Consider the following 12,780-nt stretch of genomic DNA (forward strand, 5'->3'; position numbering starts at 1 on the left):
CCCTTTCACCGCTTGTATCACTCCGCTTCCAGTATTTCTCACAGCGAGTGTCATGTCGGACACCCAAATCCTCTAAAATGTATAAATAATACTGTTTTTGTGTCACGGAATGTAGTTTTAAAAGGTTTTTAGGCGAGAATGTACTTGTTTAGACTTCAAATCTACAGTTTGTTAATAAAGATAATGTCTATTTGAAAATTTGCTTCGACGTTTTCAGAGACGTGAGCTCCAGGGCGTCTGGGGCTGTTCAGCGCTCATGAACCCGCCAGAGCAGCCTCACCTCGGCCAGAACTTATGGAATTTGCCACTTGCTCTAATGTCTCTATAGTGGTTAAACATGAGATATAATTTGTTTTGGGTAAATCTGACTGGAAGTCTTTGGTCTCATTAATCTATTTTTTGTTCCAGAGCAAATAATTTCAGCTGAAGGCAAAATCTCATCACGGTATATTTTAAGTAACTTTAATGCTGTATATTAGAGCATGGCTTTTATGATGGCTGTTGTTGTTGTTTATTATTCAATAAATAATATTTTATATACATAGTAGTATTTAGTATTAGGAAACAGTGTGTGTGTTCGTGATGGTGATTTTTGTGACATTGTTCCGCCATTAGATGCGACAAGTGACTGTTTTACGAGTCAGCATTTAAGACTTTTACATTGAAAGAGACTAAAACGGAAGTTATTTTTAATAACAGCTTGTAAGACGCAGTTAACAAATGCACTGAGCAGCGCTGTCATCGGAAATCACCCTTAACAGATGAAAGACAGTACTTCAAAGATAATGCTTTCCTCAGCGGACATTGAAACTAATCTTTTATTTTTAATATTAGATTGAGCTGAAGAATGAATGCTGTATCAGATGCAGGTAATCGCACTCGCTCAGTCCATCTCTCTCTCACAATACTCTACATAACACAGTGAGCTTTTAATTAAGTAATACAATAAGTTTTTAATGAAGCAACTCAACGTTCCTTCGTTACTAGTGATAAGTTATAAGTGACGTTTTCAAATTAGTAAAGGAGGCTTCAACTCAGCCGTTAAACTGTCAAACTGAGATTTGAATGTGTGGCGGAAGGAAGTAGTTCTGCACAAAAAGGTTTTTAAAGACACTCCGTTGTTGTTTTTCGTACTCGAGTGATATTGCTCATATATACGGTGGGTAAAATAAGTATTGAACACGTCACCATTTTTCTCAGTAAACATATTTCTAAAGGTGCTGTTGACAAAAAAATTTCACTAGATGTCGGTAACAACCCAAGTAATTCATACATACAAAGAAAACAAAACAAATAAGTTCAGAAATTAAGTTATGTGTAATAAAATGGAATGACCCAGGGAAAAAGTATTGAACACGCTTACTGAAATTTGTTTAATGCTTCGTACAAAAGCCTTTGGTAATGACCGTTGGCCGTTGGTAATGACAGCTTCAAGATGCCTGCTGTATGAAGAAACTAGTCGCATACATTTCTCAGGTGTGATTTTAGCCCATTCTTCCACACAAACAGTCTTCAAATCTTGATGGTTCTGTGGGCCTCTTCTATGAACTCTGGTCTGTAGTTCTTTCCATAGATTTTTCTATTGGATTCAAGTCAGGTGATTGGCTGGGTCATTCTGGGTCAAATGGCCAGCAGCCAAATCTCCCTGCAGCCCAAGACTGGTTGCCCACTGAAGCTAAGAAGGGTTGAGCCTGGTCAGTACCTGGATGGGAGACCTCCTGAGAAAACTAGGTTGCTGCTGGAAGAGGTGTTAGTGAGGCCAGCAGGGGGTGCTCACCCTGCAGTCTGGGTGGGTCTTAATGCCCCAGTATAGTGACGGGGACACTATACTGTAAAAAGCACCATCCTTCGGATGAGATGTTAAATTGAGGTCCTGACTCTCTGTGGTCATTAAAAATCCCAGGATGTCCTTCGAAAAAGAGTAGGGGTAAAACGCCGGCATCCTGGCCAAATTTGCTTCTGACCATCATGGCCTCCTAATCATCCTCATACACTGATTGGCTTCATCACTCTGTCTCCTCTCCACCAATAAGCTAGTGTGTGGTGGGCGTTCTCTGGAAGAGGTGTTAGTGAGGCCAGCAGGGGGTGCTCACCCTGCAGTCTGGGTGGGTCTTAATGCCCCAGTATAGTGACGGGGACACTATACTGTAAAAAGCACCATCCTTCGGATGAGATGTTAAATTGAGGTCCTGACTCTCTGTGGTCATTAAAAATCCCAGGATGTCCTTCGAAAAAGAGTAGGGGTAAAACGCCGGCATCCTGGCCAAATTTGCTTCTGACCATCATGGCCTCCTAATCATCCTCATACACTGATTGGCTTCATCACTCTGTCTCCTCTCCACCAATAAGCTAGTGTGTGGTGGGCGTTCTGGCGCAATATGGCTGCCATCACATCATCCAGGTGGATCCTGCACACTGGTGGTGGTTGAGGAGATTCCCCTGCTTTCATGTAAAGCGCTTTGAGTACCCAGAAAAGCGCTATATAAATGTAACTAACTAACTAACTAATTATAGCAGCTTTACTTTCTTTCTCTGAAACCAAATGAGAGTTTCCTTGGCTGTGTGTTTGGGATCATTGTCTCGCTGGAATGTCCACCCTCATTTCATCTTCATCATCCTGGTAAATGGCAGCAGATTTTTATCAAGAATGTCTCGGTACATTTTTATCACATCATCCAGGTGGATCCTGCACACTGGTGGTGGTTGAGGAGATTCCCCTGCTTTCATGTAAAGCGCTTTGAGTACCCAGAAAAGCGCTATATAAATGTAACTAACTAACTAACTAATTATAGCAGCTTTACTTTCTTTCTCTGAAACCAAATGAGAGTTTCCTTGGCTGTGTGTTTGGGATCATTGTCTCGCTGGAATGTCCACCCTCATTTCATCTTCATCATCCTGGTAAATGGCAGCAGATTTTTATCAAGAATGTCTCGGTACATTTTTCCATTCATCCTTCCTTCAATTATATCAATTTTGCCAGTGCAACACCATGATGTTTTGGGGTGATGTGCAGTGCCATTTGACGTCCAAACATGATGTGTATTATGGCATCCAAAGAGTATAATTTTTGTCTCATCTGACCAGACTATATTCTCCCAGTATTTCACAGGTTTGTCTAAATGTTGTGCAGCAAACTTAAACGAGCTTCAACATGCTTTTTCTTCAGCAATGGAGTCTTGTGTGGTGAGCATGTATACAGGCCACGGCGGTTGAGTGCATTACTTATTGTTTTCTTTGAAACAATTGTACCTCCTAATTCCAGATCTTTCTTAAGCTCTCCACAAGTGGTCCTTGGCTCTTAGACAACTCTTCTGATAATTATTTTCACTCTGTCAGAAATGTTGTGATGAGCACCTGGTCGTGGCCGGTTTATGGTGAAATATTGTTCTTTCCACATCCGGATTATGATCCCAACAGTGCTCACTGGAACATTAAGAAATATAGAAATGCTTCTGTAACCAATGCCATCAGTATGTTTTGCAACAATAAGGTTGCGAAGGTCTTGAGAGAGCTCTTTGCTTTTACCCATCATGAAATGTTTCTTGTGTGACACATTGGTCATGAGACACCTTTTTATAGGCCATCAGTTGAGACTGAACCAGCTAATATTAATTTCCACTGACAAGGGGCACGATTGCTTTCTTATTACTGATAGATTTCAGCTGGTGTATTGGCTTTCCATACCTTTTTGCACCTCCCTTTCTTCATGAGTTCAATACTTTTTCCCTGTGTCATTCCACTTTATTACACAGAACTTAATTTCTGAACTTATTTGTTTTGTTTGTCTTTGTATGTATGGATTACTTGGGTTTTTACCGACATCTGGTGAAAATTCCATGTCAACAGCACCTTTAGAAATATATTTACTGAGAAAAATGGTGACGTGTTCAATACTTATTTTACCCTCTGTATATATATACTGTATATATACAGTATATATATATATATATATATATACACACACACACACACACACACACGAGACTAGTGTTAATTAATATCACAGTGAGATTAATTTACACCTACACATTACAGTTTGATAAATATTTCTACTTGTGTATTGAACTATATTACTATTGTTTTGTCTCCCTGATTATTCATAATGATTGTTTTCTCCTTCCTCTGACAAAACCTACAAGATCAGGAAGCTTTTTTGTTCCTCCTTCTGTCACAAATGTATTCTGAATACAACAGATGGTCCTTCTTTGTCTTGTTTATCCTCTCTTCTGCTGATGGTATCAGGTAATATATCTCTTCTTCTACCTGTTGTTCCCTAGTCCTCAATGGCAGAATTCATCAACAGCAACTCTTGACCACAACAGCAGCTCAGTCAAATTCATCTGATACCAGTGCCTAAAAACAGCCTCACACAGAAGAAGAGAGTGACAGAGCCTTAAGAAATCTCTCTGTCCTCCTCTCATATCTAGTCTCTCTCTGTCACTGACCCTCAGGGTGGCCGGCTCAGCTGAGCCATGCCCAAATATTGTACTTCTTGACAAGATGGCCTTGTCAGCCTCTCACTCATTATGTCTGTCAAAGTCAGTTCCTCTGAGTGTGTATGGGACCTTCAGCAGTTAAACTGTGAATTTTGCCTCCACTGACCTTGTTAAAACTGGCTAGAGTACAGTGCTTGAGTCTGCGAAATCAAATCTGATGGGGCCTTGTGTTTTATTAACTGCAAACAGCTGTGCTTTAATAAATATATACACTGAGTGCTTCAAGGTGGGCTTAATTTTCTCTATAAATATGGTGTTGAACTTCCCACAAAAACTCAATTTCAGCAGGTGCAATGAGTTCATATTCTGTTGTACACATTTTTATCATTACAAAAAATTGTGCAAAATTTTTTATAGAAGTCTAATGCACAAACAGTGTTCCAAGTGTGTTTTTCAGACAGACTGGCAGTCTGTTTATTTAGATTGTTTCAGCTGCTATTTCAGCGGATGCCAGTAGGTGGCAACAAGTGACAAGCCTTCGATGAGTGGATCATTTGAACCATTCACTCAACTGATTCATTTAAAAATACTGGGTTATTCAGGAACAAATCAAGTGTTTATGAGTGAGTCAATGAATTTTGAATTCAATAGATTCGTTCAGGAACTGTCTTTATGAATGGCTCACTGATTAATCAAATAAATATACATTTTATTATTATTAATTTAAATAAAACTTTAATTTGTGTGTGTGTGTTGTTATATGTTATATATGTTGTTTATTAATATATAAAATATAAATTATATAAATAGTATTGAAATATTTAAATACATAATTTCAAACCCTGTTGAATGTAAAAAGTTGCTGTTTTATTGTGATTTGTCACTGGTATGTTTAATGAGATGTTAATCATCATAAATGAGATCATACTGCTTTTCAAATTGCAGTCATAATGTTTGACAAATTGTCACATTTTTATAAGCTTACTTGAGGCTTTTAAAAAAATCTGAATATTGTCAATAAAAAATAAATAAAAATAAAAAAATTGTTATATTTCTTATAGCTCAAATACAGAAAGAGTGAGAAGGAGAAAGAGGTTGTTCTGTTGCAGTTTTAGAAGAGTGATAATAAGACCCTGAGCTGTTTTAATGTCACTGTCACCTCCAGCCTGAAGAGAAGCCACATCCGCGTCTGCCGGCAGGTAATGAGCTCCTCAAAGGTGCACCAGCATCTGCGAAAGTGAGAAATCAGAGATAAAGGGACAGGGGTAAGAGAGGAGAATAGAAAGAACCAGTGACAGGAGAAAAGAGAGTGTGGAAATCAAATTAGAGGTGAAACGAGAGGTAGACAGCTGGAGAAGATGACTTACTTTATGTAGAATAAAGCAGCACTACTGAGACCGAGAGAGACAAAAACAATGAAGACAAAAGGGGGAGGGGGGAAACAGGAAAAAGGACAAAATGCAAAGTTTTCCACTTGCACATCACACTGGGAGAGCCTGAATAATAGCTTGCCAGAGAGTTGTAAATTTGTCATTGCAACAACTCATGTGGATATCCAGCGGCAGGTAGATTGCTATTGAATGCACTGCCTGTGAAATTCTCCAGTGAGATGTTAGGTGGTCAAGTGCAGCGAGAGAGAGAGAGAACAGACTTTACAGCCCACTGCGTTCACACATCCATTTCTGCAGCGCCAGAACTTGACAGCAATGGCACTGGCCCCGTGCCCTTAAAAAGCAGAGTCAGCGACCTCAGACCGAAGCAGAGACTGAGGCCATGTGTGTGTTTGATGTATAGAGCATGTAGAGCAATGTTGACCCTACTGCTGTTACACTGATCTGGGCAGCTCACATGGCATCAATACAACAGCCATAAAAAAATATCTCAGGTTTAGCAGTAGTGATGCACAAAATGTAGAGAAAAATAAAGAGACCAAAATAATTGGAGGAATCGAGTTTTTTAATCCCAAAAGAGGTTTATTATGCTATTCTTTTAAATATGTTTTGTTATATCCATATGCTTAACAATATTTTGTGAAGAGAAACTTCTGGCGTCATTAAAAGTTAAAATCAGCGTTAAAAAAATCACATAAAATCAGCACCTACTTGCAAGACAGAAAACTTGCTTTGCTTTCATTTTCATCACACTCTGCAAACTATAGCACCAGCAAAGAAAATCTTCATGTCATTGTCTCATTTAAATGATATACAGTCTACAGCCTTGTCGGCTTTGTTAAACAATGATAGATAGATAGATAGATAGATAGATAGATAGATAGATTGATTGATTGATTGATTGATTATTACCTCAATTGTTACAAATAAAAGGCCTGTTTCTTACTAAAATAAGTGTAAGAGATCATTTAATGACAGAATAATAACAGTTGAGATCTCATTTTGTGTGTTCCACAGAAGAATGCAAGTTTTCAAATGACAATAGATGAGTAAAAGATGAAAGAATTTTCAATTTGGGGTCCTTTTAAATCAAGCTAGACAGACAAGGTCAAGGAGCATGTAACATTAAAGGTGCTGATGAGCGATCTCAGCTGAGTGATGATATTTTATCTGTGATATTCACCCAAAATAATGACTTACAGCATGCCCGTTTTGTTATTATATCTTAATGAGGTTATTATTCCCTCATAATTATCTAAATGATCAAATTGGCTCATTAATGTTAATTAGCTGTCCCTCAAGCCATTCTAAACCCACCTTCGGACAGGACTGAATTTCATCTGATCTGACTAGATGTACAGTACTAGCATGGTATTCAAAGTGAATCAGGGTCCTATGCGTCACATGCAGTGGATCAAACATGCAGATATGGATGCAGGTGGCCATCTAAACCCGTTTCAAATGGGGAAAGATCAATCTGCTTTTCCTCTGTGTCATTCCTCTAGGCTGCCTGGACATACATTCAAAGTAAATCACGCAGGCTACTTGAGAGTGGTTTTATGGCTTGTACTAAATGTCTTTGTGCTTAGCAATGCATTTGTGTAATGCTTGTCAAAGAATATGGATGTTCTGAATCTGAACAGTTTCACGAGGCTCTGGCGTATAGTCCGACAGTGAAGTGCAGAGCCATTCAAAACTGAATTGAGAATACTTTTTAAATTCCAGTTTAAGAAATTTGAATTGAGAAAGCAAGCAGGATATAATTTGAATGTAAGGATGTAGAATACATTTTTTTACAAGAAATATCAAGACCATCTTTGAATGTAGGCTTGACAAAGCTTGTATAAAAAAATCATTCTATTATGCTGATTTGGTGCTCAAACATTTTTTCTTATTATGTTGAAAACAGTTGTGCTGCTTAATGTAACCGTGATACATTAGGATTACAGAAATTCATTTGAAATAGAAATCTTTTGTAACATTACAAATAACTTTACTGTCACTTTTGATCAATTTAATGCATCCTTCCTGAATAAAAGTTCTCGTTTCTTAAAAAAGCGCTTACTGAACCAGAGTTATTAAAGTTAACTAAAACAATAAAACAATATTCCTTTAACTGAAAAAAATTTAATAAAATACTTGTTTTATTTCAGCCAGTTCAGCAACATTTCTTATTTTAATTTAGTTTAGCTTGATGTACTAAAATAACTAAAACTGAAACTTCAATAAAAAATTTGTAAAAACAGATATATAAAAAAAAATTATCAAAACAACAAAAAATACCAAAATAACTCAAACTTTGGCTAAAAATAAAATAAAAACAGAACATGTAAAAATAAAAGCTAATTAAACTTGCAGTATAAATAACACACACACACAATTATATTAAATCATATTGAATTTTAAATGAAAGATTGTGTATATTCTAAGCATTGATACTATCATACATTGTCCATGACGGTATTTAGATTAATGTATATTGTTGTGACCTCATTTCTGAGTGCTCCATCTTTTAAATGATTCCACCGGTTCTAATTAACAGCAGCAATCCACAGTCCGTTAGACACAGCCTAACACTTTCATTTGTCTGCGTGTCTTGAAATGCCCATCACAAACTTGTTAGTCACAGCTCCTGACTTTTTCAAAGTAATATGATGACCAGAATTCCCATCAGGATGGGCAACCAGCCATGGCACGCTTTTAGCTGCTGCGCCAAGGGTCACAACCATCAACTGCACATGTGCTATGTGAGCAATGCCGTCATACTTTCATTTATGCAAGAACACAAGAGACCAAATCTTGGTTCTTTTTAGAAATGGTCGGAGTGCTATTACTACCTGACCTGGTGAGCACATGTTTACTGAGATGAGAAACAGTTGCATGATGGATCCATTATCAGTGACCTTCTATAGCACTAGAAGTCTCAGTTGTGTTGTACATTAGAGGACGGATATATGTTTAATAGCCCTCAGCCATAAGAAACCCGCTGAGGGATGAAGACAGGAAGGTCATTGTAGAACTTTGTAAATGTGCTTCTTTGTGTGAGAAGTTTGGAGAATGCATAGACAGAGCACTTGGAAACAATGTTCCTTCTAATTTATGTAATGAAGTAAAACCTATTTCTGTCAGGCAGGCGTTTTGAATGCTTTTGGTATAAGCACCCACATATTGTGAAATGGAGCATAAAGTAACATATGGCATAAAAAGATTCACATTCTCATGCGTAGATTACTGAAATCATGTTGAATGTCATGACAACAGTACTTGTGTTTTACCAGTCGCCCACATTCACGTAAATGCAACTGCCGGTCTGAGCAGTTAACATATATGCAAAAGGAGACACTAGTTATGATACTCCATTACATTATATTGTCCTTTTTAATGCTGCTTTGAAACTACGTATGTATGCTGTGTATTTATGTGCTGTCTGAGTGAAACAAAATTAATCACTAGTGATTGCATCCTGGATACATGAGCCATCTTGGAGAGATTATTGTGGATTCTCTTTCTTTCTTTATGTATGTATTTATTTATTTGTTTATTTTGTACTTCTACACAGTTGTTTGGCTGCTAACCTGAATAATTCCAATGCATTTCCAAATATATACTTAATTTTATTAGGGATATATTAAATGTATGCATATAATGTAGAATGTATTGGTAAATATTTATTGTATTGTAATTCAAATACTTTCATAACACTGTTAAATTTAATCTAAATATTAAAATGAACTTTAGTTTTTTCATAATGTACATTTAAATGCTGTGATGCCTATATTGACTAACATTTAAAACAAACAATTTATTATTATTATTGATTAATTTATTTATTTGGTCATTTACTTGTTTTCAGCCATAATATGAAAATAATTATTGGCTTACTAGTTTTGCATTCCTGAATTTCATATACATGCACACATCCAAACATATTGACTGAACTTATTTCGGGAATTTTGATTGTTTTAACTTTTTCTGGGAAGTTAAGTGGATCTCTTGAAGACTTTTAGCCCCGAAGATGCAACTATTTAAGCTTTAACACAAAAGGTTGTTTTTTTCCCCCCAAGATAACTTTTAAATTAAGATCACAAGAAAAATAAGTCTTCTCAAGTAAACAAGAGAACAAAAAAAGTATTGCATGGCATCTGTGGGTTTCTGTATTTTTGGAAGTCATTATTTTTTCAACTCCCTGTTGTGTCACTATAATATCTCTGTACTGAAAATTAATCTTTGCTGCGTATTTCCACAAACATGATTCCTCACAGCTTCAGTCCACACTGAAAATCAAAGCAAAGGGCAGATGGACTCCTGTTGAAACACAGCTCATTCACGTAGCTCTGATTCAAGAAATCTCCAGCTTTCCACACATTTTAGAGTTTGCCTTCTGCACAGTTGCAACATTGCTGGGAACTGTACAGCTGTCAAATCACAGGTGGATGATGCAGTATGAATATTCCCCCGGTCACACATCTGCAGTTCTGGAATATGATAGAAGACATGCAGTTCTTCATTTGCCACCGTGCCAAAAAATGTGAATACTAATGTGCCGTGTGTGCAAACGTGCACACATACACACACACAGGTTTGACGACACTGACCTTCATCTCCTCTGGGCAAGGTAGATGGTAGACAGCCATTTATCTTTTATTCATTCTGCCATTTCTAAAGTAGGAAGCTTTCCTGCCATGGTGGCTTGTCAAATAGAGGCCATTTTGTGATGTGTGGCACGCTATAGCTGATCAGCACACACACACACACCAGGCTCAGACATATATATTCATATATCTCAGTATATCACACACACACATTGCAGTTAGTGGTGCAGTCATGTGGAGATGAGCTGTGACTGACTTGACATCTGTCAGTGAAACTACTCTGACAGTCTTTAAAACCAGCCGCTTTTCCTCAACCTCCTTGTTTTTCCCTCTCTAGCTTTCATTTCTGCTTCTGCCTTTCATTATCCATCTCTTATGCTCCAGAAACAACATCGGTATTCTCACAAGAAGCCACACTGCACCACCTGGGCTACATATAATGACAAAAACATCTCAAATATTGTCAAATGCTTTTTGACAAGACTTCCCAGCCGTTGTTTCTAGCAACTGTTTCAAGTCCCTAACACCTTTCCAGAGCTTTCTCTGACACGATTGCTAGAATAATCCACAGAGTCTGTCCTCCTCTGCCATGTTTGCGTAACACAGAGCGATTCTTTTTCTGCAACCCATTAGCATTGTCACGACAGCAGTGTAGTCTTTTGTCATTTTTGATCGGCATCGCAACATAGCATAGTTATGCAAATAGGTTGCAGCAAGTAACTGTCTTCATGAGTGAGTCATTGAATTGTTCATTCAAAAGATTAATTTAAAATGCTGATTCATTCAGGAATGAAAACACGTGACTGTAACGTCGATGTATTCCGAATTAGCAACTTTTGTTTGGAGCCATGCAGCTGTTCTGTTGAGGCTTTGTTTGTAGCTATTTGCATTTGTGGAACAAAATCATACAAAGTAACTGGCTTAATATTAACTTGAAATATATACTGTAACTGTTGTATGAAATATATGATGGCCGTTTGTTTTATATGAATATCAGTACAGCAGTTGTTGGACCACAGGTAATCAAAGTCGTGCCAATGTTTATAAAAAAAACTGTGGAAAAAAATAGTACTTTTACACTATATGTGTATTATTTAGTCATCATTGAAACCCTGTTTCTGAAAAGCAAAATTAAAAGGTTTCTTTAGATGAAATATAAATAAACCTATAATGTGTGTGTGTGTGTGTGTGTGTGTGTGTGTGTGTGTGTGTGTGTGTCTGTGTGTGTGTGTGTGTGTGTGTGTCTGTGTGTGTGTGTGTGTGTGTGTGTAAAAAGCAGAGATTCAGTGTTTTTAATGTTTACAGTCAAGAATACAGTTCTGTTGAGGATCAGTATTGACATCTATTTAGATTTCATTGTCATTTTTCATTCCTGAGTCTAGTAAAACATAGTGCTAATAATGCCAAGTTCTAGGGTTTGATTCCTAGGGAATGCATAATGATAAAACACATAACTTGAATGCATTATAATACGTTATTTGATGAAATTGCCTGCCAAATGTATAAATACCAATGCCTTTGAAAATCTTCAAGTTCTTCCGATTCTTCTTGTGAGATCCACAAAATCTGCAAATTCTCATCATTTATTTACATGACAGACATGTTAGATTCCTCACATGGCCATTTTTGAAAAGGGCTCCATATTGCCACAGTATAGATTAATTAGTAATGCTGCAGAACAGCGAATTCATCTCCATGTACCAGCATCTGACCAGCATTTCTCTCCCACTCTTCACAGATGATAACTGTCGTCTGGGAGATTATAAAAAATTGAAGACCAAGATGTTGGACTTACACGCTCAGAGGTACTTGACCCCCGGTAACCATGGCAGCCACGAGAACGATATGGCAACTAGGAAGCATCTGGTGGACATGATGTTCAAGCGCTTTGACGCAGATGGTAATGGAAGAGTTGACAGCAGTGAGCTCTCACAGGTAAGACTGAACAAGAGTGTGACAAAATCAATCTCTTTCTTTTCTTTCACCCGTTTAATTGACGTTGCAATTAGGTGCCATTTCTTGACCTTCTTAACACGCGTCTGTCATGATGTTTTTATGATGATGATTTTATCTAAATAACCATTTTCAAACCAACAGAAGAGGTCAATTTTCAGATAAAAGAGAAAAATAGAGATGTTGCAAGGTTAAACAGGAAGGATGGATTGGGGCCACAATGTTCTGGGCCTGTTGAGTGAGCCTTTAGTGCCTTTGCTGCATTACTCTTTCATGCACGTTTTTATAACGTGCAAATGAAAACATTTGGATGTTTATGATATATTGAATATTGAGTGCTTTGTATACATGTTCTTAAACCAATTATGCTTAATAAGCCAACAATACACGTGATCATGTAAACACATA

The 12,780-nt window shown here is 37.3% G+C and overlaps 1 protein-coding gene across 2 annotated transcripts in view; it reads left to right on the forward strand.

The window, feature by feature from the left end:
• The window catches only part of fstl5 (follistatin-like 5), a 150,656-nt gene that overhangs the window by 60,322 nt on the left and 77,554 nt on the right, over positions 1–12,780 (forward strand). For both annotated transcript variants that reach the window (XM_016232277.1, XM_016232278.1), the window contains exon 5: positions 12,158–12,354. In XM_016232277.1, the coding sequence (XP_016087763.1) occupies positions 12,158–12,354 (197 nt within the window). The remainder of the gene's footprint in view (positions 1–12,157; positions 12,355–12,780) is intronic.

The sequence above is a fragment of the Sinocyclocheilus grahami genome, unplaced genomic scaffold (genome assembly GCF_001515645.1).
Source record: "Sinocyclocheilus grahami isolate Dianchi unplaced genomic scaffold, SAMN03320097.WGS_v1.1 scaffold409.1, whole genome shotgun sequence".
NCBI lineage: Eukaryota > Metazoa > Chordata > Actinopteri > Cypriniformes > Cyprinidae > Sinocyclocheilus > Sinocyclocheilus grahami.